Source organism: Chelonoidis abingdonii, chromosome 3 (genome assembly GCF_003597395.2).
Source record: "Chelonoidis abingdonii isolate Lonesome George chromosome 3, CheloAbing_2.0, whole genome shotgun sequence".
NCBI classification, from domain to species: Eukaryota; Metazoa; Chordata; order Testudines; family Testudinidae; genus Chelonoidis; species Chelonoidis abingdonii.
In genome coordinates, this window is record NC_133771.1 from 131,036,916 (window position 1) to 131,063,988 (window position 27,073).

The following is a 27,073-nucleotide window of genomic DNA, read 5'->3' on the forward strand; positions in this document are numbered from 1 at the left end:
AGTGACCACATGTATCTACAGGCTCTCTAGTCTTCTGTTTCCAATTTGTAAGTACAAAGGTAGAAAGACAGTATAGTTGTTTAAATTGTTTTTCTGTATTTGCAAATGTGTAGTTTGCTGGAAATATTTTAAATTGTATTTTTTCTGGATAAGGCTGTTTATCCATTTTCTATAAGCTGAAAGACCCTGTAATATTCCATCTTAAATTTACAGAGATTATTTTTACTTTTTGTCTTTTATTAAAAACTTTCTTTTTTAAAGACCTAATTAATTTTTTACTCCTTGTTAATGCTAAGGTATTGAGTCTGAATTCCCCAAGGACTTGGTGGGAGGGAAAGGTAAATTTCCTCTTTATGTTAGATTCACGGAGCTTGAATCTGTATTGCCTCTGGGTGAGGGGAGAAGGGGGAGAGAAACCTGATCTCTCTGTGTTGTGTTTCAAGGAGTTGAAGCACGGTAATCTCCTGGTGTACCTAGGCAGGAAAGATCTGGGAGGAGGTAAAGAGGGGGAAGGGAAATGGTTTATTTCCCTTTTTTGTGAGACTCAAGGAATCTGGGTCTTGGGGGTCCCCAGGGAAGGTTTTGGGGAGACTAGAGTTTATCAGGTACTCAGAATCCTGATTGGTGGCAGCATATCAGATCTAAGCTGGTAATTAAGCTTAGAGGATTTCATACTAGTACCTCATTTTTTGGACTCTAAGGTTCAGCTTGAGGAAAGAATACTATGACAGGAGTTAAGCACAGTAGCTGAGTTTAGAATCTAAGAGGACAAGATTATACATGATTGTAGCATTTATATATTAGGTCCCATACACCGACTCTGTTCAGATTTCAATGGACGGTACTGTTAAAACTTGTCCAGACAGATGACTGAAATGAGTGGTTGACTAAATGTATTCTATTAGCAATTAAAAAAAAAATCTGCCACTATTGTCACACTAGTGGAGGGGAGGCTGTTGAATTACAGCATATTTCTAGTTCTTGATTTTTCAAGATTTCAGTGTAATAACTACTGTTTGACAGGTTTGAGAGTGGTAGCCGTGTTAGTTTGTATGTATCAGCAAAAAGAATGAGGAGTACTTGTGGCACCTTAGAGACTAACAAATTTATTTGAGCATAAGCTTTCATGGGCTAAAACCCACTTCATCCGATTCATGCAGTGGAAAATACAGTAGGAAGATATATAGATAGATACACACACACATGCACACTCTTTTAGGTCTGTAATTGAGTGACCAGGGAGATTGAAGTGTTCTCCAACTGGTTTTTGAATGTTATAATTTTTTACTTCTAATTTGTGTCTATTTATTCTTTTGCGTAGAGACTGTCTGATTTGGCCAATGTACATGGCAGAGGGGCATTGCTGGCACATGAAGGCATATATCACATACTGTGGGGCCATGCAGGGACAAGTATGAGTATAAGGCATTAATATCAGACATGGTTATAAGAGAAATAAATATTAAGTTTTAGTTACTGAAAGCATTTTAACTAGGCTTGGTTCAAGATGAAATCCTTACCCCTTATTCCCAGTAACAAGGCTGACCAAATAATCAGGTCAGAACCAGTCCCAAAGGCTGGCTTCTTTGTCACCTTATTGAGAGAGTAAACCAATAGCTGGGGTGTGTTTGCCCTCTTTTACAGTTGTCACTCTTTGAAATGCATTTTCCTTACCCCTAGATTAAGTTCCTTCCTGCTGTGTGGACAGACACACGGAGTCTTTCACCTCAAGACATTCCATGTTGTTTGTTGAAATGCAGATTGATCTGGTCCTACCCATGTCCATTGCCAAAGAATGGTCACTTGACTGATAATTGCCAATCCACTTTGACACCTGGCTAGAGGTGTCAGTTTGTCCTTTGTCTTTGAGGAGCAGGTTTTCCTCTGTCCCTAGACTTACATGGTAAACACATTAGTCATAATCTCAGGTTACGTTCATTTCCTATAAAGTTGCTACATACACTTCACCATAATAGTGACCAGTGATTTATTAGTTTTCAAATGATACCTCACAAGGCATATTTTTGTACAAAGAGTATAACAGTGTTATGTAGGGTGTGAATACAGAGCTGTAGTTGCTCACCGTGGTATTTGGGTTCTCTGGGGGAGTCCCATTCTTTGAACCACCAGGCCTTTAAAGATAGGCATAAGGGATGCCTGGCCTATTTTCTAGGCAAGGCTAGGAAAGTCAGGTCCTTTAAGTCCTCTGGGGAATAGGCCCTTTGCTCAGCAGCTCTGCCACCATGCCTTGTCCAGAGGCTCTCAAACTCCTCTTGCTAAAAGAATAATTAAGCAGAATCCCTGAGACTGAGCTCTGGAGTTTTCTGTAGCCTCCCCACCCCCATCTTATTGGTTTTCTGTGGGGGGTGTCAGATCATTAGAATCCAATTGTATTCCCCAGTGGGGTGTGTATTGTAGCATATCTATAGGAGTAGGGGAGGAGGAGGTCAGCTGACACCACACAAAAGGTAGTACATTCAGGCTGGACAGTGAATATTCTATCATTTAATTTTTTGTGGGTTATTAAAATGCACAAATGTAGTGCAAATGAGCTGACAGTGATCATTTTTACAGTAATGGTCTATAATACCAGGAGGAAAAATCAGAGGTTTTTTTCCTTTGCAACCTTTGGCTGCATGGGTGACATTTCCCTGCACTTTACTTTCAGATCAGATTTCATCCACCTGGGTATTCTTCCATGAGAGTATTAAGATGTGCCCCCCTTCAGTCTGTGGGGTACATGTCTCTTACAACATGGTCAGCTGAATGAAAAAGATAGAGTTTTGGGGCAAGAGAACTACAACACTTTTCATGGCTTACACTTTCTGTACAAAAAATGTACAGTGCTTTCTATTTATTTTGGTCCATTATCACTTTTAGCAAAGTAAGTGCCTGATTGAGTTGCCCATATGACCAGCAGGGGGCCCACTATCCAGTCTCTGCCCTTCTATATCTTGTGCTGTAAAATGTTTCATTACATAATCTGACACAAAGCATGGAGTAGGTTCTGCCTTTCCTTCTTCCAGCCTGCATTTCCAACATGACTCACTTTCCATAGTTGCCTGTTTTATTCAGTTTACCCTTAGGCCATGAAGGGGGCTGTGGGTTGCATTGGCAGTTCAGTGCATGGAGAGGGCAGTGGGAAGAGAAGATGGCTAAGAGGAGGCTGATCTGGTGCATGAGACCAGAGCTCAGTGTGAAGGAAGTAGAATTGTTCTGGGGACAGATGTGGGGCCTGAAGAGGTTAGAGGGTATCTGTTTCTTTGGGGAGGGGGAGAAATGGAGGGTAAGCCAGCACAGCAATTAGTGGAGGGAGTGGGGGAAGAAGAGGCATGAAAATAAGTATATTCAGTGCATAATACTAAGGATGAGTGTATTTGAAATCAAAGGATTAAGCTCCCCTGGACCAGAATCACATTTTCTTAGTGTTGGAGACCCCAGTCTGCATAGAGCATGGGCCCGATTCTCTACTTTGTTACACCAGTCCAATTCCTTCAAAACCAATGGAAGTACTCGTATAAGACTGGTGTAATTGAGGGGAGAATCAGGTTCACTAATTCCAGAGAAGCAGAACTGAATCTCTGGTGCAGGCCTGGGAGAGATTGATTTTGTTTTGGGGTCACTAATAAGGCTAATGGACAGAGAACTGATGTTATGCAGGCTGCCTACCAGTTACTAAGAAAACTCACAGCATCCAATCGCAGAAAGTTTGAGGGGACACTCATTAAAGGTACAACGCTTCTGTTCAAAGCAAAGCTTCCACAGAGAAGTCCCAGGCTTGTCTGATGTGAGGATGACAGGCTGAGTGATTAAACGCTCAGTTGTCCCCTCCCAGGTAGGGAACAGCAGGTCAAATTTCAGGTTTGAGGACTGAGGCTACAAAGCGATAACATCTCCAGCTATTGTTTGAGAAAAGCATTGCATGGTTTTATCAGGACCCTATATACACATCCAAACACGACCAAGTGCTTAGTTACTGACAAGGAACCAGATATGCAAAACCAAAATAGGGTCTTTTTAAATGTATTTCTTTATAAAGAAAGACTGGGCATGACAAGCCAAAATTGCAGAGTACAGATGGTCAGTACTGAGGTTTCTTCTCAGGAACCTGTCAGTAAACTCTTGCCCTGTCACAATACAGCTGAACATTTTCTCCTGCCAGTGTCCCCTGGCATGCAGCCAGCCCTTCAGCACAATCACAGCTGCTTTGAAGTGTAGTTCAGACAGTTTCACAATACTATAAACTCAATAGTGTCACTTGGCAGCCACTGAGGCCAGCAGTGGTAGCAGCAGCACTGGTACAGTTCACAGAAAGAAGGGGGAGGAAACATCTACAAACAGTTGTATGTAACAGTACAGGAAATTCAGAGATTATCATAGTGCTATAAAAATACTACACTTCATAAAACCATGTATATAAAAATATTCAGAAATGCTGGTAAGCATAATAAATCTGCACTGGCTGCTCATTTCAAACAAGAGACTTAAAAAGCATTTGGAAACATGGGTATGGAGCCTGCAAATAAAGTGCTAAACTAATTTATCAAATATTAACCAAGAAAACCTCTCACCCACATTATTTCCTAAGGGCCAGATTCTGCCATTGTGATGCGGTGTGAGTTGTCCCATTGATTTCATAAGAGCTGCTTGCAGAGTAAGGTACTGTGGAAACTAAGAGTGGCAGGATTTGGCCCTGAGTTATAATCAAAAGCTAGCCTTTAGCAACTGACTTTATTCCTCATTTCACACCTTTTACAATACTTTTTTCTCTGGTTTCAAAATTCATCTTTAACAAAAGGGACGTGGTACCCTCTTTTGCCTTTTCAGCCTTCTGTGACATTATAGAAAATAATGGACATCACATGTATTTAGGACACATAATGGGGCACAAATTGAACCTTTAACACTGCATTTTATGGGACTAATAAGATATAACTAGATACAAATAATTGGTTGTGTAATTGAAAACAGAACACTGAAGATGTTCAGAAGATGAAAAATTTACATGTGCCTGCCTGTTTTTACATAAATAATCAATTAGGCAGTTAGCTACTTCATTTGCATGAGCTGTCATTTGCACATAAAGATGCAGCTTTTGTGTTCACAAAACTTAACACAATTTCACAATCTGGCTGAAAATTTAGCTCCACTTATTACTGACTTTACTATATAATAGTCTTAATATTGACATACCAAAAAAACCCTTCTTTACAGTTGTTGGAAATCTTAAGAACACAACAAAACCTTAACAATAATTTTGATTTTTTTGTGCATGTTTAACAACCCATTTTCACAATTCTTGCCTGTTACATGTGTACTATAATGCTTGTAGACATACTGGGGCATGTTATAGAAGGATTAGAATGTTAAATATAACCTCAAAAGAAAAAATATTGGGGGTGTGCATTTTTTCTTCTTTGTTTTATAAAGGTGACCTGAACTTTTGAAGAAGTTGTTTTTTTTAGGATTGCTTCTTTACCTAACAGATGTCAAAACTTGTCTTCTCAGCTACACTGGTTGTCTATCTTTTACAACCCAAAAATGTGACTGGGAAGATCTCTGTCCTTTCTTTAAAAAGGAGTGGGATGTGAACTTTTACCAAGAGAACTTTTCTTCCAACCATTGAAGTTACATAGGCTTTAAAACAAAGTTCCAGACAGTCTGAAAAAAAATCACTTCTCTAAGTTAACAAGGATTCACTTCCATGGTTTCTCTGTCTTAATCCTACCAGAATTCCAGTAATCCCAAGTCTTTTGCAAAATCAGAGTATATAAGACCTGAATTTCTGCTGTAAAATGGTCTGATTTAAAAACAAAACATTGTTCATGCCCCCTGTATACCTTATATAGAGGTACAATGTGCAGAAGCCCAGTTTTTCCTTGGCTGTTACCTGTAACTGTGCACTTCCTTGCTAGTGTGAGCTGTAAGAACTTCAGGATCTCATTTTCAAAGAGGCCTCAACCTGCCCTCCATTTTTGTGCACACAACCTTGCATACACAAATTGCTTCTGCACAAAAAATATAGAATTTATGGCTCTTTCTGAGCTGTATCTGAGTTTTGCCTTACTCAGAAAGGGAAAAGGGGAGCATAGGAACCCTCTATGCCCCTTTGTGACACCTGGAATTGGTGGCTTGGTTTAGCTAGAGACTGATCTAGTCCAGGGGTAGGCAACCTATGGCACGTGTGCCAAAGGCAGCATGTGAGCTGATTGTCAGTGGCACTTGCACTGCCCAGGTCCTGGCCACTGGTCTGGGAGGGTCTGCCAGGGCACCCATGGGGTGGGGGGGCAAGTGGGGCAATTTGCCCCAGGCCCTGCAGGGGCCCCCATGAGAATGGCTGAGGCCCCAGCCCCAGCCCGACCCTACCCCCTCTCCACCCCTCTCCTGGAGCCTCAGCGCATCCAGGAGCTTCCCGGGACAGCTGCAGCATGGCTCCGGCAGGGCCCCTGAGCTCCGCCCCACTCAGAGCTGTGTGGTAAGGGGGCAAGGCTGCAAGCTCCAGGCTGAGTGGAGAGAGCTGAGCTCAGCATGGAGCTCCCAGCCCTGCCCCATGACCACGTGGCTCTGAGCAGGGCGGAGCTCAGGGGCTCCGCCCGCAGCCATGCTGCCTCTGTTGAGGGAAGCTCCTGGATTTGCTGAGGGTCCAGGAGAGGGGGGAGCTGGGGGTAAAGGTCTGGGGCTGGGGTGGGGGGTTGGCTAAGGGGCAAGAAGTCTCAGGGACAGTCAGGGCACAGGGGGGGGGAAAGAGTCCGATGGGGTTGGATTGTGGGTGTCTGGGGGTCTGTCAGGACTCAGCGGGGGAGTGGATAGGAAGTTCAGGAAATAAGGAGCAGGGGTGGGGGTCTCTGGGGAAGTGAGGGAAAGGAGCAGATGGTCTGGGATTCTGAGGGGGGGCAAATCGGAGAGCAGGAAGTGGTGGGGGTTGATAGGGGGCAGGGAGCTGTTTGGGAGGCAACAGCCTACCTACCCTAAGCTCATCAGCAGTTTGAGGCTTGCAGAAGAGCCAAGCTTTAGCTTTTCTATTAGGGCACCAATCCCGTTTACTTCTCAATGCCAAATTAATAGCATTTTATTTTCAGTGGCCCATAGGGAGATTCATGTCAGGAGGGTACGCTGCATTTAAAATTAGCCACTGGAGAGGGATCACATGAGAAGGACAATATGCCTCCCAACCCTACCAAGGGAAGAGCCCACTCCTCCCCCTGCATTCCCTGGGGCTCCAGATAGGGGTAATTCAGTGGTTCCAACTTTTTATACTGGTGACCCCTTCCACATAGCCATAACCTCTGAGTGCGACCCCTCCCCTTATAATTAAAAACACTTTGTTTATATATTATAACACTAGAAAGAAATCCTCGGAGGCAAAGCGCGCGATTGAGTGGAAGGCTGAACAGCTCGCGACCCCAGTAATAACGCTCATGAACCCCGGAGGTCCTACCACCCAGTTGAGATACCCCTGGCATAATTAATTTTAGCACCGCTTGGCCATTCTCATAGCGATGTGCTGAATTTGAGCATTTCAGTAATTCACACAACATAGGCTCATCCGAGATTCTGAAACAAGCTCAAATGCTCATTCAATGGAGTATGTACACAAGATATACTAAAGACGAAACCACAGGAATCCATCACCAGTTGTGAGGTACCCCACAGAGCCTAGGCCTAGAAACAAATAAATTATATAGTGGTTAAGTCCATTATGGCTATTAGCCAGGATGGGTAAAGGAATGGTGTCCCCTAGCCGCTGTTGTCAGAGGTGGAGATGGGTGGCATGAGAAGAGATCACTTGATCATTACCTATTAGGTTTACTCCCTCTGGGCAACTTGGCATTTGCCATTGTCAGTAGACAGATCTGGGGCCTGATGTCCCTTTGGTCGATAGTTATGGCCATGTCATGTTCTAAGCTAAATGCACCCAAAGTTATGGAGACAGATATGAGTCAAGGAAGCCAGCAGAGTAATCAGACTGAAAAATCTCTGACTGGATGGGCCAGGGTTTGTCAACAAGCTGAGGTGGTTCAAAGTTGGATCTTTTAAGCAGAATTTTTTTATGTTGCTTTAAACCAATCAAACAGCAACACAAATATTGGCCACACACTTCTGAACCTCAAATATATTCAGGTTTTGGCAAGACAATTTCAGCTTTTCATTAAAAAAAACACAAAAATTTGAAGGAAAGCAGACATTGTCCATGATTTTTTTCTGCTTTTTAAAAACCCCTAGTTTTTGATCCAGAAAAAGTTTTGATGGAAAATATTTGTCCAACCCTTTTAATAAGCTTTAGTGCCTTTTAGCACTAGCTGATGCTGAGAACCAGTGATACCTTGTAAAGAAGTTTTCTCAAAACTGGGTTTGTGCTGTGATGCAGAAGGTTTATTTTTCCCAGGGCCGCCTGTGGAGGGAGGGGAGCAAGTGGGGCAATTTGCACTGGGCCCTGCAGGGGTCCCCACGAGAATATAGTTTTTGCAATTTTTTTATGGAAGGGGCCCCCAAAATTGCCTTGCCCAAGGCCCCCTGAATCCTCTGGGCAGCCCTGGGGTCTGCATTTTAATTTAATTCTAAATGAAGCTTTTTAAACATTTTAAAAACCTTATTTACTTTACATACAATAGTTTAGTTATATATTCTAGATTGATAGAAAGAGCCCTTCTAAAATTATTAAAATGTATTACCGGCACTCTTAAATTAGAGTGAATAAATGAAGACTCAGCACACCACTTCTGAAAGGTTGCCTACCTCTTTTCTAATCCCTGGAATACCTTAAATCGTAGGAACATACGAATTATGACACTGGATCAGACCCAAGCTCCATCTAGTCCAGTATCCTGTCTCTGACAGTGGTGAGTACCAGATATTTCAGAAGAAGGTGTAGGAACCCTGCAGTAGACAGATGGGGGATGATCTGCCCCTCAGAAGGGTCTTATCCTGATCTGTGAGATTTGCTTAAGCTCCTAAGCACAAGGTTTAATATCTCTTCCAAAATCAGTCCATGTGATATGACTGTTTTTCCTCATCAGGAAAAATGGTTTGTACAACTGGTCGTTCATAAGGTTGATGTTTGTAAAATCAAAGATCTGCTGGGTTTGCAAATGAGTTGTGTGTACGCAAAAAAATATTTATGCAGGTGACTGTGTGGGCAAGTTGCATGTAGACAAAGAGGTCAGTTTTTGTAAATTTGGCCCCTTATGTTAGTTAGCTTAACTTACTTTTAAAAATGTATATGTAACCAGTTGTAAAGAAGTAATTTTCTAGATTGGGCCCAAACTTGCAAGGTGTTGAGAGACTCCAGGGAAGTGTTGAGATGAATGACAGCTCAAGTTGTTCAGCACTGTAACAGACTGGCCCTGTAATAGGTACATTTTACTGTGCGTATGTATACATTGCACTGTAATTTCTTTGTACACTTGTATGGTTCAGGCATTTAAGAACGTAACGGCCATACTGGGCAGAGCAAAGGTCCATCTAGCTCAGTATCCTGTCTTCCGAGAATGGCCAATGCCAGGTACTACAGAGGGAATGAAGAGAACATGTAATCATCAAGTGATCCATCCCCTGTTGCCCATTCCCAGCTTTTGGCAAACAGAAGCTAGTAGCTAATTGATGGACCTATCCTCCATGAATTTAGCTAGTTCTTTTTTGAACCCTGTTAGTCTGGCCTTCACAACATCCTCTGGCAAGGAGTTCCACAGGTTGACTGTGCACTGTATGAAAAATACATTTGCTTTTAAACCTGCTGCCTATTAATTTCATTTGGGTGGCCCCTGGTTCTTGTGTTATGAAAAGGAGTAAATAACACTTATTTACTTTCTCCACACCACTCATGATTTTATAGACCTCTGTCATCTCTTTTCCAAGCTGAAAAGTTCCAGTCTTATCATACGCTCCTTATACAGCAGCCGTTCCATACCCCTAATAATTTTTCCAAGTCAATACATCTTTTCTGAGATGGGGTGACCACATCTGCAGCCAGTATTCAAGATGTGGTCCTACCATGGATTTATACAGAGGCAATATGATATTTTCTGTCTTATTATCTATTCCTTTTTTAATGATTCCTGGCATTCTGTCCGCTTTTCTGACTGCTGCTGCACATTGAGTAGATGTTTTCGGAGAACTATCCACAATGACTCCAAAATTTCTTTCTTGAGTGGTAACAGCTAATTTAGACCATCATTTTATATGTATAGTTGGGATTATGTTTTCCAATGTGCATTTATGAACATTGAATTTCATCTGCCATTTTGTTGCCCAGGCACCCAATTTTGAGAGATCCTTTTGTAGCTCTTTGCAGTCTGCCTGGAACTTCACTATCTTGAGTAGTTTTATATCATCTGCCAAGTTTTGCCACCTCACTTTTTACACCCTGTTCCAGATCATTTATGAATATGGTAAATAGGACTGGGCCAAGTACAGACCCCTGGGGCACACCACTATTTACCTCTCTCCATTTCTGAAAAGTCTATTCTTAAATATGCAAAGGCATTAGGTCACCATGCAGACTAATAGCCAGTAGCGTGGTATAGATTCCCAGGCCAGAAGAGATCATTGTGATCAAGTATTTTGTAAATCAGAGTAACTTTAGATTTATAGGAGTGAAAAAACATCTAAACCCACTAAAATGATAGGTTTTTACATGCCTATTACGAAATCTCCATTAGGGTTAAAAAAAATTAAGTTAAGCCTTTGTATGCTAAATTTTGTCATAGAAAGAGCAAGTGCTTACTGCCAAGCTATACAGCTCTGTAGTTAGGAATCTGTAAAGCAAAAGATTGGCAAAAAAATAGCTCTATTAGTGATAGTGGGAACTGCCACTTTACCTGAGACTACTTTAAAGGCTCATTATATTGATGAGAAAGCTCCTCTATACTATCACTTCAAACACTGACAGCATCAGCCTGGATAAAATGGGATTTGTGTATTTTTGGATACACTGACAGCAAAACCCTAATAGGCAAACATCATTAGACATGATTTCTAAGCTTATAAAGCAAAATAATTAGTGCAAGTTAATATTCATTCTTTCATATTTGGCACATTCTTTGCACATGCAGTCTGCTTATAATTTGTGAGTTAGAGAATTGTCCTCATGTATTTGAGATCTGGATCATACCCCTAAGCAGTTCCCAAGGTAGGGCTCATATAAAGCAGTAGAGTGGGCCTACTGCAGTGTTAAGATTGAAAAAAAGGTACAGCCAGAATATAAAACCAAATGTCAAAAGGGGATGGGATTTTAATAACTGCTGTTTAATGTAGTCTGAATAGAGAGGACAATTACAGCACGGCATGATCAACAGGAAGTCTTAGAGGAGACAAACTGTTCACAATATGTTCTCGGTCTCGTCATACACAATACATTTACATGCTTGGGGCCCCCTTCTTGAGTCTGCTCAAGCAGGTGGACACCCAGTAGATCCGTCCCCTCATATTTTCCATCTGTACACAGAATCCCTGGGTGGCATACAGCTGCTGTAGTGACTCTGTGCCCCCACCCCATATGCCTGTTCTAGGAGGCATTCCCAGTGACCCCCAGCTGATGGACTAGCCCCCTGAGGCTGTTAAGAGCTGGGTGTTTGGGGCTGCTCTGACTTCTAATAAGGGGACCATAAAGGTGACATAAAACCTATATGCCCAGTCCTGTCCCAATCAGAGCTTGGCCAGACCAGAGAATCAGGACCATATGTGTTATATTATATAAACATACACATGAACAAGAACACAAATTTGAGCCAATTCATTCACTTTGTGATGATTCACAGCATTGTTTTATTCTTAAAAAAAAAAAAATACAGTTTAAAGGAGAGCTGCTTTGATGCAGTCCCGTGTGCACAGCACATAAAACAGAACATTAAATATTGGTTTAAATTATTAAGATTAATTATGAATTTTAAAATAGACGAATACAAACAAAATTCAGAGCAACACTGGAAAATGTAATCCTAGAAAGCACATTACTGTAGTTAATGCAACTCCTTGTTCCCCTGGACATACTGCTGCAAAGAGTCTGAATCTGCTGATTCCAGTTGAGTATCATGATGCACAGCAAAATAAACACCACTTCTAGGATACAAAGCTCCATGTTCACATTTTTTTCTTTTTACCTTTTGCAACAGAAAATAAAAGCCAACATAGTATATTGTTTGCTTCTGCAAAGCGTGTGAGGTGATGAAATTCGCTTGAAAAACAAATTAACAAAAGCACTATAAATAACAACCTTGGCCAGCTTGTGACCATCAAGAGTCAACATGGATAACAAAGGGAATAAAAAAAAGTCTTAAGTCCAGCATTACAAATCTTGCCCATTTTCTTTTGAAATCAGGAAATGCAAAAGAAGATTTGTTTTACTAAGACTTTTCTGGTGTAGTTTTCTTTCCCCACACCTGGAAAACTCAGATAGCAGAGTATGGTTGATTTTGTCTCAATAGCATAGTATTCTTTATTATTATTAATATTATTTAAATATCTTGTAAGACTCAAGTGGCTCCTTTATGAGAGAGTGCCATGAGCCGAGGCATAATTAAAGGTTTGGCCCTTTAAAAGCAGGGAACCTGGAGAGTACATTTCCCAGGGAGGAACTGTTGAGTGTCATGTGTCTATGGGAGTGTGTGTCAGGTGACAAGCCAAGACTATAGAAGGAGGGCAGTGGATGCAGATACGCTTTAGGGTTGATCTCTCCAGAGTAGCAGGCCTGTGCAAACAAACTGAGGAAGGCTGGTGGAATAGACCCAGGAAAAGGCCAAGAATGATAGTCCATTTAGCCTCTCCTGGACTCGACAATCCACTAGTCTGGTTGGCACAGTTATAAAAAGGAGGACTTCCTGCCACCCTAACTGAGTTTCAACTGACTTTAACACCCCTCTTGCACTAGCTTGTCCAAGCGACTTCCTTCTGGCAATAACCCTCCTTGGGGTCGTTTGTGTGTTGTCTGTAGGTCTGTCCCAGGTCTTTTCCTGGCTCTATTCCACCAGCCATCTTCAGCTTGTTTTCTCAAGCCTGCTACTATGGAGAGGCCAAACATAGGGCATACCTCCCAGGGCCGGCTCCGGGGGTTTTGCTGCCTCAAGCAGCCTCCCCCCCAAAAGCCGCGATCGCGATCTGCGGCAATTCACTGGGAGGTCCTTCGCTCTGAGTGGGAGTGAGGGACCCTCTGCCGAATTGCTGCCAAATACCTGAATGTGCCACCCCGCTCTGGAGTGGCCACCCCAAGCACCTGCTTGCTAAGCTGGTGCCTAGAGTTGGCCCTGACATCTCCTCTCTGAGCCTCAGGCTCCTACTCATATAGTCTTGGCCAGACATCTGACCTCATTCACATGAGACCTAACAATCCCTTTTGGAGATTGCAGTTCCCAGAGTTCTCTGCCAAACCTCGATATATTAGGGCTCGTGACATCTGCTTTTAAAGGGTCTGTCACTGTTCCATACCTTATTCAACATCAGATGAGAGTGGGAGAGTTCACAAGATTTCTTAGAATCAAGAGATGTGTTCATCAGTGACAGCTCTTTCTCCTTCACTTTGTACAGAATTTTTTCTAAGTCTGGTATTTGGCACCATGTCTCCTCAACCTTCAATTCCTTTGAGATGGGCTTCAGTGCAGCTGATGATCAGTAGATGTATACTGCTGACTGGTTGAGCCAATTCACCATGATGCAGATGCTGGCTCAGTTGATAACTTTTAAATCAAACTGCTTGCTTTCACTGTGAAAAGTGCTTTAAAAAAGTGATCTCAGAACATCTTAAGGATTCAAAAATAGTACTTGGGGTTGGGAGGGAATCTATTTTATTTGGCTGTAAGTCAATAAGGAAATAGGGCAATTGGCACATCTTGGAGAAGCTGCTGATTCAGGATCCTAGCCTGAATATAAAAAATAAAACAGCAAAGGGTAACTTTGCCTTATGCTGGACTTCTGCTGATTCTGGTGACTTCATGTGCAAGTTGTCCAAAGTTCTGTTAACTGAGTAATAAAGATGAACCTCTTGAATAACAAACTGTGGGTTTCAGTGAGGCATTTTTGGGATCTGCTATAACCTTGTTGAGGTAAGTCTTTTCATGCCCCTCCTCTGAGCCAGATTGGAGGACAATACAGGCTCCAGCCTTGGTGCCTGAGGTGTTCTGTTTAAAGCAAAGTACGTGGCTGCCATTGCACCCTGTAAAATAAAAGAGAAAATACTTGGCTTAAAATAAGTTCTTTCATTAGTACCCTCCCTTTCCTAGTTCCTCCCACCAAGCAAAAGGAGAATGTCTAGTTCCTGTTAGTAGTATAGGCCCTAGCACACAGTTAAGTGGTTCCAATTCCACCCCACAAGGGTATGGTACATACATACTGGTATGTACATACATATATACACGCACACACACTTGAGCTAGTTCATTACAACACAGAAGAAAGTTATAATAACTAGTAGATGATGTGTGTAAAATAGTATTACATTTAATGTAATACTGTATTTATCTTGAGCGCCTTGAAAATAACCCCCTTATTTCCTGTATCTCCAAGTTGTTAATGCAAATCCTATCTTTTCACTGTTACTCAGGAAGTTACTGTTCTCAGGAAAAAGATCCTGTGTACCTTCACCAGGTGAACATCCTGTCTGCTGAGTTGATTTTGAGATAGATATTCCCTGTTCACTATCCACGTGTGTCTTAGCACTTGGACTGCTGTTAGCCGCTGATGAGGATCTACATGAAGCATCTTGGAGACAATATCCTGTGGTTGAAGGAGAAGGAAAGAAGGTGGGGGAGAAATGTACAAAAACATCAGTTGAGGTTTTCAGAGTCTGACTGGAAATATTTGTACACAGATTTTCCCCTTACTCATGGTAGTTTCATCAGCAGTATTTAAATGGACAGTGCAATGCATCCAAGCCTTTATAATCCCTTGTAATTTTCAGAAGTAAAACCAAATTTCATACTGACATTTAAGCACCTAAGAAACCATCTGAACATATTAATATGAAACTGGACACCCTATTAAAACATCATTATTTGACAACTGGCCTGCGCAGGTGAGATGAACTAGTTACTTCTCTAACAATGAGAAAACAAAACTAACCAAAACCAACACACAGATTAGGGGAAAAAATAGTTTCCTACAGGAATATTAAAGTATCAGGGGGTAGCCGTGTTAGTCTGTATCCACGAAAACAACAGAGTCCGATGGCACCTTAAAGACTGAGGCCTGGTCTACACTATGCATTTAAACCGATTTCAGCAGCGTTAAACCAATTTAACGCTGTACCTGTCCACACAACGAGACCCTTTATATCGATATAAAGGGCTCTTTAAATCAGTTTCTGTACTCCTCCCCAACAAAAGGAGTAGCGCTAAAATCGGTATTATCATATCGGATAGGGTTAGCGTGGCCGCAAATCGATGGTATTGGCCTCCGGGCGGTATCCTACAGTGCTCCACTTTGACCGCTCTGGACAGCAATCTGAACTTGGATGTAGTGGCCAGGTAGACAGGAAAAGCCCCGCGAACTTTTGAATTGCATTTCCTGTTTGCCAGCGTGGAGCTCTGATCAGCACAGTAGTGATGCAGTCCCAATCCAAAAGAGCTCCAGCATGGACCATACGGGAGATACTGGATCTGATTGCTGTAATATGGGAGACAAATCTGTTCTATCAGAGCTCCATTACAGAAGACGAAATGACAAAGCATTTGAAAAAATCTCCAGGCTATGATACAGAGGCCACAGCACAGTGCTGCGTGACATGCGTAACGGAAAGCCAAAGAATCAAATGGATGCTCATGGAGGGAGGAGGGGGTACTGAGGACTCCAGCTATCCCACAGTCCCCGCAGTCTCCGAAAAGTATTTGCATTCTTGGCTGAGCTCCCAATGCCTGTAGGGTCAAACACATTGTCCGGGGTGGTTCAGGGTATATCTCGTCAATTTACCACCCCTCCCCCTCCGTGATAGAAAAGGGGAAAAAAATCGTTTCTTGACTTTTTTATATGTCACCCTATGTCTACTGCATGCTGCTGGTAGACACGGTGCTGCAGCAGTAAACAGTAGCATCCTCTCTCCTCCCCTCCCGGTGGCAGCATGGTACAGTGCAGTAGGACTGATAGCCGTCCTGGTCATCACCTGTGAGTGCTCCTGGCTGGCCTCAGGTGAGGCCGCCGGGGGGCCTGGGAAAAATAGGAATGACTCCTGGTCATTCCCAGTAGATGGTACAGAACGGCTGGTAACCGTCCTCATCATAGCAACTGGGGCTGAGCTCCATCAGCCCCCTCCCTTTCATGTGTAAAGAAAAGATTCTGTACTGCCTGGACTATCATAGCAGGGATGCTGGGCTCCTCTCCCCACACCGCTTAATGTCCTGCCTGGACTATCATAGCAGCTGGAGGCTGCCTCCCCCTCATTTTATCTCACTAACAAGTCAGTTTTCTTATTCCTGCATTCTTTATTACTTCATCACACAAATGGGGGGACACTGCACGGTAGCCCAGGAAGGTTGGGGAGGAGGGAAGCAACGGGTGGGGTTGTTGCAGGGGACACCCCCTACGTGAATGGCATGCAGCTCATCATTTCTGCGGGATCTGACATGGAGCAGCTGTGCTCTCTGATACACTGGTTCTCTAGTACACTTGCCCCATATTCTAGGCAGGACTGACTCTATTTTTAGAAAACCATAAAGAGGGATTGACTTCGGGAGTCATTCCCATTTTTTGTCTTTGCGCCCCCGGCCGACCTCAGCCAGGGCACCCATGACAGCAGCAGACGGTACAGAATGACAGATAACCATCATCTCATTGCCAATTTACAATGGCGCAGCAGACAGTACAGAACGACTGATAACCGTCTCTGCTGTCATGCAAAGGCAAATGAATGCTGCTGTGTAGCGCTGCAGTATCGCTTTGTCAGCAGCATCCAGTACACATACGGTGACAGTAAAAAAAAAGGCAAAATTGGGCTCCATGGTTGCCATGCTATGGCGTCTGCCAGGCAATCCAGGGAAAAAGGGCGCGAAATGATTGTCTGCCGTTGCTTTCCCGGAGGAAGGAAATGACTGACGACATTTACCCAGAACCACCCGCGACAATGATTTTTGCCCATCAGGCACTGGATCTCAACCAGAATTCCAAGGGGCGGGGAGACTGCACGGGAACTATGGGATAGCTATGGAATAGCTACCCACAGTGCAATGCTCCAGAAAAATCGACGCTAGCCTTGGACCATGGACGCACACCGCCGAATTAATGTGTTTAGTGTGGCTGCGTGCACTCGACTTGATACAATCTGTTTTACAAAACCGGTTTATGTAAAATCGGAATAATCCCGTAGTGTAGACGTACCCTAACAGATTTATTTGAAGAAGTGAGGTTTTTTTTATCCACGAAAGCTTATGCCCAAATAAATCTGTTAGTCTTTAAGGTGTCACTGGACTCCCTGTTGTTTGGGGATATTAAAGGCTCCTAAGTCACTTTTGAAAGTGGAACTTAGATTCCTTGGTCACTGAGGCACTTCTGAAAATGTTACTGTAAGTCACCAGCTTGAAAATGTTCACTATCTACACCCTTCCACCTTTATTATACCAAGTTACGTGATTCCCACATTGCTGACAAGCATGAAACACATTTTTTTTTTAATTAAAAAGCCTCTAATTAATAATTATAAATATTTTTTGAATTCAGTTTAACCTGTTTGGTCCCAACTAATTGTTACATTAAGGTTTGTATGCAGTGGTGGTGTTGTAGCAGCTGTGTTGGTCCCAGGATACTAGAGAGACAAGATGGGTGAGGTAATATCTTTGATTGAACCAACTTCTGTTGGTGAGACAAACTTTCAAGCTTATGCATAGCTGTTCTTCAGACCTGAGTTAAATGGATCAAGAACTGTCTGAGAACTCAAAGTAGTTGTCAATGGGGAGTAATTGAAATGGGAGTATTTCTAGTGGGGTTCTGAAGCTATTGGTTCTAGGTCTGGAACTATTCAACATTTCCTTCAATGAGCTAAAAGTAAATATAAAATCACTACTGATGAAATTAGCAGATGACACAGATTGGTGGAATGGAAAATAATGATGAAGAGAGGGCAGTGTGAAGGGGCACACTCACCCTGGTGTGCAGGGGAGGGGGCTAACTAGTTCCTCTGGCCCTGTTCCATGCCAACGAGACACACCTGCAAGGCTTCCTCTGCCTGGAGGAGGAGGAGCTTAAAGGGGGGAAGAAGTTGCTCTGCCCAGGGATGGCTGGTGACAGAGGAAATCCAGCCAAGGAGGAGATAACTGCAAAACATACTGATCCCATAGCTATCCCGACTGATGGTAAACAATATGCACCAGGAAGAGGGGTAGAAGGTAAACCCTGTGAGGGGGCAATAGAATCCGTGGGACTAAGTCCTTAGAGCTGACTCTCTAGGGCTCCCTGAGAGACTGGTCCTTGTTCCAGCCAGATCTCTTCCCCATCCCCCCCGCCCCCCTGCAAAAGAAGTGGAGGAACAAGAGCCAAACACTGGCTTGTGGGTGGTGGCCTGCAGAGAGTTTCCTCCAAAGACTGCCAACGGGGGGTGGGGTGGGGGGAGAAGAGGGGATAAACAAAAGACAGTGGCACATGGGGGGATCATCTAGGGAGCCTGGGACTGCCCCCATCCTATAGGCATTCAGACTGAGTTATCTGGATTGCTTGGTAAACTGTGCCGATTTAAACAAAAAGCATTTTAATACAGCCAAAGGCAAAGTTGCACAGCTAGGAACAAGGAATGCATGCTCTACCTACAAAATGGGGGACTGAAACCTGGATTGCAGTGACTCTGAAAAGCATTTAGGGGTCATGGTGAACAAGCAGCGGAACATGAGCTACTAGTGTGATGCTGTGGCAAAAAGGACTCATGATCCTTGGAGGTATAAATGGGGAGCAGGGAGTAGAGAGGCTATTTTACCTCTGTTCATGGCATTGGTAAGACCCATCCTGGAATACTGTGCACAGTGCTGGGTCCACATTTTAAAAAAGTTTCTTGAAACACTGAAGAGGGTGCAGAAAGAAGAGCCACAAAAATGATTTGAGGGATGGTGAAAATTTCTTACAGTGAGACTTAGAGTGCAATTGGTCCAGTTTATCAAGAGAAGATTGAAAGGTCACTTGATTACAATATTTAAGTACTTCCACGGAGAGAAAAAACCAGGTACTAAAGGGCTCTTTACTTTAGTGGAGAGAGGTATAAGGACCACCAATGACTAGAAGAATAAACCAGAAAAATTCAAATTGGAAATAAGGCACCAATTTTTAACAATTTAGGCGATTAACCATTGGAACAAACTACAAAGGGAAGTGGTGGATTCTCCACCTCTTAACATCTTCAAATCAAGGCTAGAAGATAAGGTGTAGTCAATCACAAGTTATTCGGCTCAATACAGAGGTAACTGGGTGAAATTCTGTGGCCACTAATACACAGGAGGTCAGATTAGATGATCTAATGGTTTCTTCTGGCCTTAAACTCTAAAGAATACAAGAGAAATGAAGATAGTTTTATGGTTAGAACTTAGGAGATAGTTGTTCTAATTCCAGCTCTTCCACAGACTTATTTTTTGACGTTGGGCAAGTCCCTTTGGCTAAAATGTATAGACATGACCAATACAGCGCTACCTTGATATAACGCCACTCGATATAACACAAATTTGGATATAATGTGGAAACGCAGTGCTTGGGGGGTGGGGCTGTGCACTCTGGTGGATCAAAGCAAGTTCAATATAATATGGTTTCACCTATAACGTGGTAAGATATTTTGGCTCCCAAGGACAGCGTTATATTGAGGTAGAGGTGTACTTGGAGGTATGGGTGTCCATTTGAGAGACACCGTGGGGCCTTTTTTTTTTTTAATTGAGATATACCTATCTCATAGAACGGGAGGGGACCCCGAAAGGTCGAGTCCAGGCCCCTGCTTTCACTAGCAGGCCCAAGTACTGGTCCCCAGATCCCTAAGTGGCCCCCTCAAGGACTGAACTCACAACCCTGGGTTTAGCAGGCCAACGCTCAAACCACTTCAGAGGAAGTCAAGAGGAGCTGTGGGTGCTCAGCACCTCTGAAAACCAGGCCCAACGTTTCACAAATTTGGGTACCCAAAATAAGTGGACATTTCTGAAATTTTTGGCCATAATCACTTTGTGCTGCACTTTTCTCATTTGTAAAATCAGGACAAGGATAATTATCTTCCTCACAAGTGACTGTGAGAGAGAAATCAATGTCTGTAAAGTCATCTGAGATACCTGAATGAAAGGTGCTATGCAAAGGCAAAGTATGAGTAATAATACAAAACTATAATAACGAACACACCTAAGTGCATGTTAAAAATACTAATTTATGGATTGCCTTTTAAAGTGTTTACCTTCGGGGGTCCCGCAGTGATCCACAGCTAAACCGGACATTTGCTGTTTTGGGCTGCGCTATAGATTTTGAAAAGTTCAACAGAATTGAAAAGGATTTTTTGTTGGACTTGGATATTAAATTTCATTTATTTGTGTTATGATGCTGCATTATGTCTTACATTCCTGAAACAGGATACGGAAATGCATAATGTAATAAGTCACACAGAACCATTTTGACACAGTGCTCATTAAAATAGAATTTATGGAACTAAGACAGCTGCTGATTTCACCTCCCCTTGCTTAAAAGAACCTTACATCTTGCAGAATGACCCCTTTTTGGAAAGCAGGATAGAAACATGAAGAATCTGCTGACCTTGGCAGCATCGGACACTGAATCCCAGTTTCCTCCTGCAAGTGCATACTTTCCACTGCCAATCCTGGCTAGTATCTCTTCTGGGGTGTCATCTGGTCCATTTGCAAAAGGTGTGAATCTGTGAAACAAACATCGTGTTAACTTTAAAAAGATGTATCTTTATGTACTTCAGGTTTTTACGTGTACAATTATAGGGCCTGATTCTGCAGCCCTAGCTCCCATTGATATCATTAGGCATTTAATCTGTGTAAAGACTGCAGAAACAAGCCCTTAATTTTTATTCAGTATGGTGAGAGTTTCTCATGGACAAATGCTATACCATCCCCTTGAAATTGTCCTGTGAAGAAAACACAAATGCACCTTTGTTTTCTTCCTGTTTCTTTCTGATTTTTTTTTTAACTGTATGGGATTTCTCTCCATTTTTTTTTTTTAAACCTTAAAAATTCATGTCTAGTCTACCTTATAGCCAGGGTGATTGGCAAAGTAGTGGAATTATGACATAAGAGGCAGGAGGTAAAAGCTCTGATATCTTCTGAGATGAAGAAAGCAGGAAAACAAGCACCTGTGATAGGGTTATGGAAAAGCCTGTCTCCCCACCCCTGAGCTATCTCCTCTTTGGAATACAAGAGGTGCCCTGGATCTCAACAGGCTTCTCACCTTTTGAACTTTTATACGGCTGACAGCCTTGAGGAATCCTGGACCTCCTTAAAAGATGCCAGGGAAGAGCAGTAGTCATTGTCTCAAACCATGTTACAGCAGGTCCTACAAATGTATGAACATTTTGAACAGGTTGGACAATTTATGAAGGAGAATCTCCTGCACGCCCAACAAACTCAGGCTCAGGCTCAAAACTACAACAAAGGCACCTGGGAGAGGGTTTTTCAGCTGGGGAGGCTGCATGCTATTGCTCCTCCCCAGCTCTTGGCCCAATAGCAGGGTCTGTATGAGGTTGTCTGATGGGTATTCAGATTTTCTTTTAAGGATTACATTTTTAAAAAGCAGTTACCGTAATTAATCTAACGGGTAAGATAAACTGATCACAGATAATGTGTAATCCTTAAAGTCCTTATCTCTTCTTGCTGTACATTGCTGTAAATATGTGGTATTAGTTAAACAGAGACTGCTTTTTTCACAGACCACAGTGAAGTAAGGGACTGTAAGACATTGCTTTAGTTCAGAGCAGAAACTGACTTGATTTGCAGTGCAGCCCAAACAGGCTTTGCACATTATTCCTGAAGTGTCTAACATATCTAACACAGTTTCTGAACAATTCTAATCACCACTAAATAGCTAGTATTTGAAGTGCTGGCATCTTTTTTGTAATGGATGAGGCAAAAGATGTGAGTGACAGATGGACTCAGAGTATGTGTTTTCCATACAAATCTGAGGAAGGAATTCAAGTTCTTCTTCACTGCTGAACTACAAAGTATCTGGTCTATGTGTTTTAAAGGACATTGCAAAAATTCAACTAGTAATTAGATATGACAAATGGGCACGGACTCTACGCTGTGGCCAGCCAGCTATTCCTCTACTAGCGCCATAAGAAATTTGACATTTTTAGTTTGCAAGGGGTTTGACAATTTTTGTTTCTGGTTTGTGTTCTATAATTTCACACTGACTTTCAGATTCAAACCAACTCTTCTTCATTCTCAGCCTTCTCTACCCCTTTCAATTTACCATCATCCTCTTATGTCTGTCTTTAACCTTAGCCACCGCATCTATACCTCCTTTTCCTTTCTAGTTCCCTCCATCCAGCTCCCCCAGCACTCACTCCTTTTGCTAGTTTGTCCCTTTCTACAATCTTACTGCTGGTAGGAGAGCCTTCTTCTTTGTAACTCTTGCCATCAGAAGCAACCTTCCTATTCTATCTGCATCTTGGAGCCTCCATCTATTTTTCAAATTGCACCTGAAAACACAACTTTTCTCCTTTTCATAGGTGCTCAGATGATGAGCACAGTACAGGAACCTGAATAGAACACACCTTAACATTGAAATTAATGAAACCCCTCACATGAATAAAGTGAACAGGATCTGGCTCTTTAATAGAGTATTCCTACATTATACACTTAAGCACTTCAGGAAATTTTATCCTAAGTGATGTAGGCATTTAGTAGCTTAAGTCTCACTGAGAATCTATGGTACATAGGCTAAGTGCCTAAATCAGTTCTGAAAGTGCCAGGTTTTTTTTGGTCTGCTGCAATTGCTTTAATCTCTCAAAATACATTGCATTTGTATTTCTCCACGACTTGTTTATGTCTTTAATCAGTTTTGAAGTACCTGCACCAGAAATCTCGCACTTACCCTGCCAACATGGTGTACAACAGGATCCCTAAGCTCCAGATGTCACAGGCTGCGTCATAACCTTGTCGTTTCAGGACCTACATAAGGAAATCAAAAGAGACAAGGTTAATTCATGCTCCTGAATTCTGAACTTTTGAATTTCAGGAAAATGTGGATATTATGGCAGTGATTTATTAACATTTTGTAGAGCTTCCTCTAGTGTACAGGTGGAATAAGGAGTTGCCCAGGGCAGCAAAACAGTCAGTAATTGTTTGCCTGGGCAACTATCGGATGGAATGGGGGTACATTTACCATTTTGTTGAAGATAATAAAATCTGTTTAGCTGGTCCTAGACACACAACTCTAAAGAAGCCAAATAAGACGATGGGATGGGAAGGGGGAGTGGGGAAGGTGGATTTTAAAGGCAACGAATACAAGCAACTATTCTCACACACGTAGGAAAATATAAATAGTTTGGACAATGTAACAAGTTATAGTCATCCCATGACATGCAAAGTAATCACAGAAGAAAACAATAATGAGACTGACAGACACATTTCTAGATTTACTATTGCAGCAAATGTGAGTTTCTCTACAGAGCTTGGTTAAAATGATTCTGGACATTAGGAAACATTCTCATTTACACTAAAGACCTTATACACTGCTCTGTCAGAGTGAAGGGGGCTTACACCAGGTGTATAGTTACGCACACTTAAGGGATCCCTTTAAGCTGCCAGAACAGTGTAAAAATGGCTGTGGTGTGAACTGGGTTCCAAAGGTTTGACTTTTGAAAAGGGCAGTAAACAAATTTATACCCAGTTACCAATCCTGTGTGCACAAATCAGGTATTTGTACACACAAATTGCCAGAATGACACATGACCAGTCATTTTCAGATCAATACCCAGTTTGCCCACCCACTCTCACTAGCTGTGTGCACATCATGCATTTGTACTTATGAACATTGGAAAATAAGGGCCTGAAAACTTCTGAAGTTACAGCAAAGCTCTTACTGCACATGGGAAGATAGTAAAGTAACTGAAGAATTTTTGGGGTCACGCAGCAATATTCATTTTACATCAATAACCCAGTAACTTATGTCTACCAAGTGGTGTGTGTAGAAGGAGAAACGAAATACTTACTACTACCTAGGCTCTCTTGTGGAACATGATGCATGGGCATTACATTGTATTACACCATGTCATGATACTTATGTGACCTAACACAAAAGTCAGAATCATGACCTGCTGGAGTTTTGGAGCATAGGTACTGGAACTAGAGGTGCGGGGGGTGCTGCTGCAGCCCCTGGCTTAAAGTGTTTTCCATGATATACAGGATATACAGTCTGGTTCACTGCCTCTCAGCACCCCTGCTATAAAAAATTATTCCAGCACCACTGTTTTGGAGAGAGTTCCTTTTGTTTGGTTGGTTTGGTCTTATTCTTGTAAAATTCCTGATACACTTGTCTCAGCCTTTAGTATCAGGATTTTTCATAACAAAGATCTAGAGATCATTAAGGGCCAGATTCTGCCACCTTTACTTACACTCAGTAGTCAATAGGGCTACACCAGAGGAATGGTGGAATATAATCTGATTCTATGTTTCGTATGTGTAAAATAATGTATGGATCGTCTAGGCTTTGCTTTGTAATAGGGAATTGTTACTGGAGTGGTGGGGGTGAGGTGTGGTTTTTTTTGTTTTTTTTTTTGGCTCTGTCTATAGTGTTTTTCATGTTGGCTTTTTAAAAATGTACTATTTATAATTGGTGTTTTTTTTTTAAATGAATAAATATTCCTCAAAAGCAAGAAGCAGCAGCTATGTGCTAGCTTACAAAGAAAATTTCATACAGCAAGGTTAATTTAAAGTGCAGTTATACCTTGAAAAGTGATTAGACAAAAATGTCACTGTGGTGGTCTAACTTTCAAAGGATATGTCTACATTAGAAAGAGAGGTCAAGATTAGATCAGGGTTAGCTAACTCCAATTTAAATGAGACCTTGTCTTCAGTGCAGACACAGGTTGACAGTTTTTACTTTATGCTCCCTGAAGGTTCATTCTGACCAGCTAATGCATTTTTAAAGGTGTAAAGCCCTTTCTGCTACAGCGTATAACATATCTGTCAAAATGTGTTAGCTAAGGCATTTTTAAACTTTATCTGTTTTTCTATTCTAAGACTCCTGGGTTGGAAGTAACAAAGAATGTTGCAGATTCAGCAAGCTCAGATTTGAGGGGGAAGAGAAAGCACTTTGTCTTTGTCTGGGCTACGATAAAGATTGTGTTTAGGTCAGGTTTATTTATCTCCTCCCCCACCCCCAGTGTAGATGAAGAGTAACACTCTACCTCCTAAACTAGAGCTAAAGAAGTTACCCTGCATCTACACTAAGAAAAGTGGCCAAGTTTAGATTGGGCTTAATGAGCATATGGTAATATAATCCACACACCTCCTGAATGTGGTGTTCTGTCCCATCTAGTGTCACTGAGACCACTTAGAGAGAGATGAATGAGTCTTTTCTACAGTGTTAGCTAACAGTCATAAGGCTTTTGCCTCATGCTGTAGAGGCTCATGCACAAAGCTCCAAAGGTCCCAGATTCGATCGCGTCCACTGACGACCAGGGTCTGTCGGCATTACATTAACAAAGCCAAACTTGACCATTTTCCCTTGTGTAGACAAGTCCTAAGGTGCTCTGAAGAGATCTGCCCAACTGACTTAATACTGGTGCAGAACCAGAGTGGGAGCTATGTTCAGTCCTTTGGGCCACATGGACAGCTAGCACAACACAAGGGGCCTGATTCAGATGTCATCTGCAGTGGTGTAAACCAGGAGTAACGCCATTCAAGTGAGTGGAGTTACAATGGTGTAAATCTCTCAGGGTGGGGGAAGAATAGGGGATTCCTCATGTTCTGAGAAGGGCCTATAGCATTCTTACCCTCAGGAGGGAAAGAATAATTAGCTTTTGTATTTGCTTCCCTACTGCTTTAAAAGTGAGTCAGTGTTCTGCTTACATTTTGAGATTGCAGTTGTTATAGAAGATCAGTTTTTCCCGTGTGATGGGATCACTAGATACAGTGACCTCCCTGGAAAACACTAGGACAGGAAGGAACATTCTGCAACATTTTTTTTTTCTGTCCTGGAGCCCTAGCACCGATTAGTGATGGTTTGTGGTGGATTCTCCAACACTGATAATTTTAAAATCAGGATTGAATGTTTTTCTAAAAGATCTGCTCTAGGAATTTTTTTTTTTTTTTGTTGGAGCGGGGTGGAGTTCCCTGGTCTGCGTTCGACAAGAAGTAAGTTTGGATGATCGTAATAGTCCCTTCTGTCCTTGGAAACTATGAAAAAAGTGGCTTCAGAAAATCCTGCCTAGGTAAACTTTAGCGAATACCAATGATAAGGCAAAACAATCTCTCCATCTGACGATGTGCTGAGTGTGCCTCTGCTACCTTGGAAAAATTACCTTACACAAGACAGTCATGACTTGGGGGCAAATAGAGTAGACAAAAAATTCTAAAGAGTTTAAAAGTATAGTATATCTGTGTTCAGTATTGACTGTGCTGGCTAGCTACTGCATAATGACAGTTTTAACATCTAGTAAAATAAGAACAGGTACTGGGGTGTGTTTTAGTTTCCAAAATAACTTTAATAGTTCGTGTCACTGATTTTTACAGCTGCATGAAATAAAATGGAGCAGTTCCAAAGTACCTCAAATAATATATCCACTTTGGAGGCCAAAGACCTGGTATTTAGGCAGAAAATCTGCACACTTTTTGGTGCAAAATCTACCCTTGTGCAAGCTTATGCTGTAGGGAATCTGGAAAAAGTAGATGTGCAATTACTCAGAAAAGACTGTCTGCCAAAAATTCCCTATTGTTCCTGCCACTGGTGATAACAATGGTGGGAGGCTAGTCAGAGCTACTAGGCATCACTGATGTTTTAAGCATCATGTCCAGGTCTACAGTAACACAGTGATTTAAGTGCCAGCAGCCACCAGCACCTTGTCTATGCTCCAGCTCCCACTGTGAGGCCAGGTCTACACTGCGACTTTAAATCGGTTTAATGGCCGATATACCGATTTAACGCTGTATCCGTTCACACGACGTCGTCATTAATATCGAGTTAA

General features: G+C 42.2%; 1 protein-coding gene across 4 annotated transcripts in view; it reads right to left on the reverse strand.

Annotated features, from left to right (window-relative positions):
* Positions 1-13,075: 13,075 nt before the first annotated feature.
* Positions 13,076-27,073, reverse strand: part of RPS6KA2 (ribosomal protein S6 kinase A2) — a 464,767-nt gene continuing 450,769 nt past the window's right edge. For all 4 annotated transcript variants that reach the window (XM_075064103.1, XM_075064105.1, XM_075064106.1 and 1 more), the window contains 4 exons: positions 22,978-23,054; positions 20,677-20,794; positions 14,566-14,703; positions 13,076-14,143 (listed from right to left, as the gene is read on the reverse strand). In XM_075064103.1, the coding sequence (XP_074920204.1) occupies positions 14,018-14,143; positions 14,566-14,703; positions 20,677-20,794; positions 22,978-23,054 (459 nt within the window). In that variant the 3' untranslated portion in view covers positions 13,076-14,017. The remainder of the gene's footprint in view (positions 14,144-14,565; positions 14,704-20,676; positions 20,795-22,977; positions 23,055-27,073) is intronic.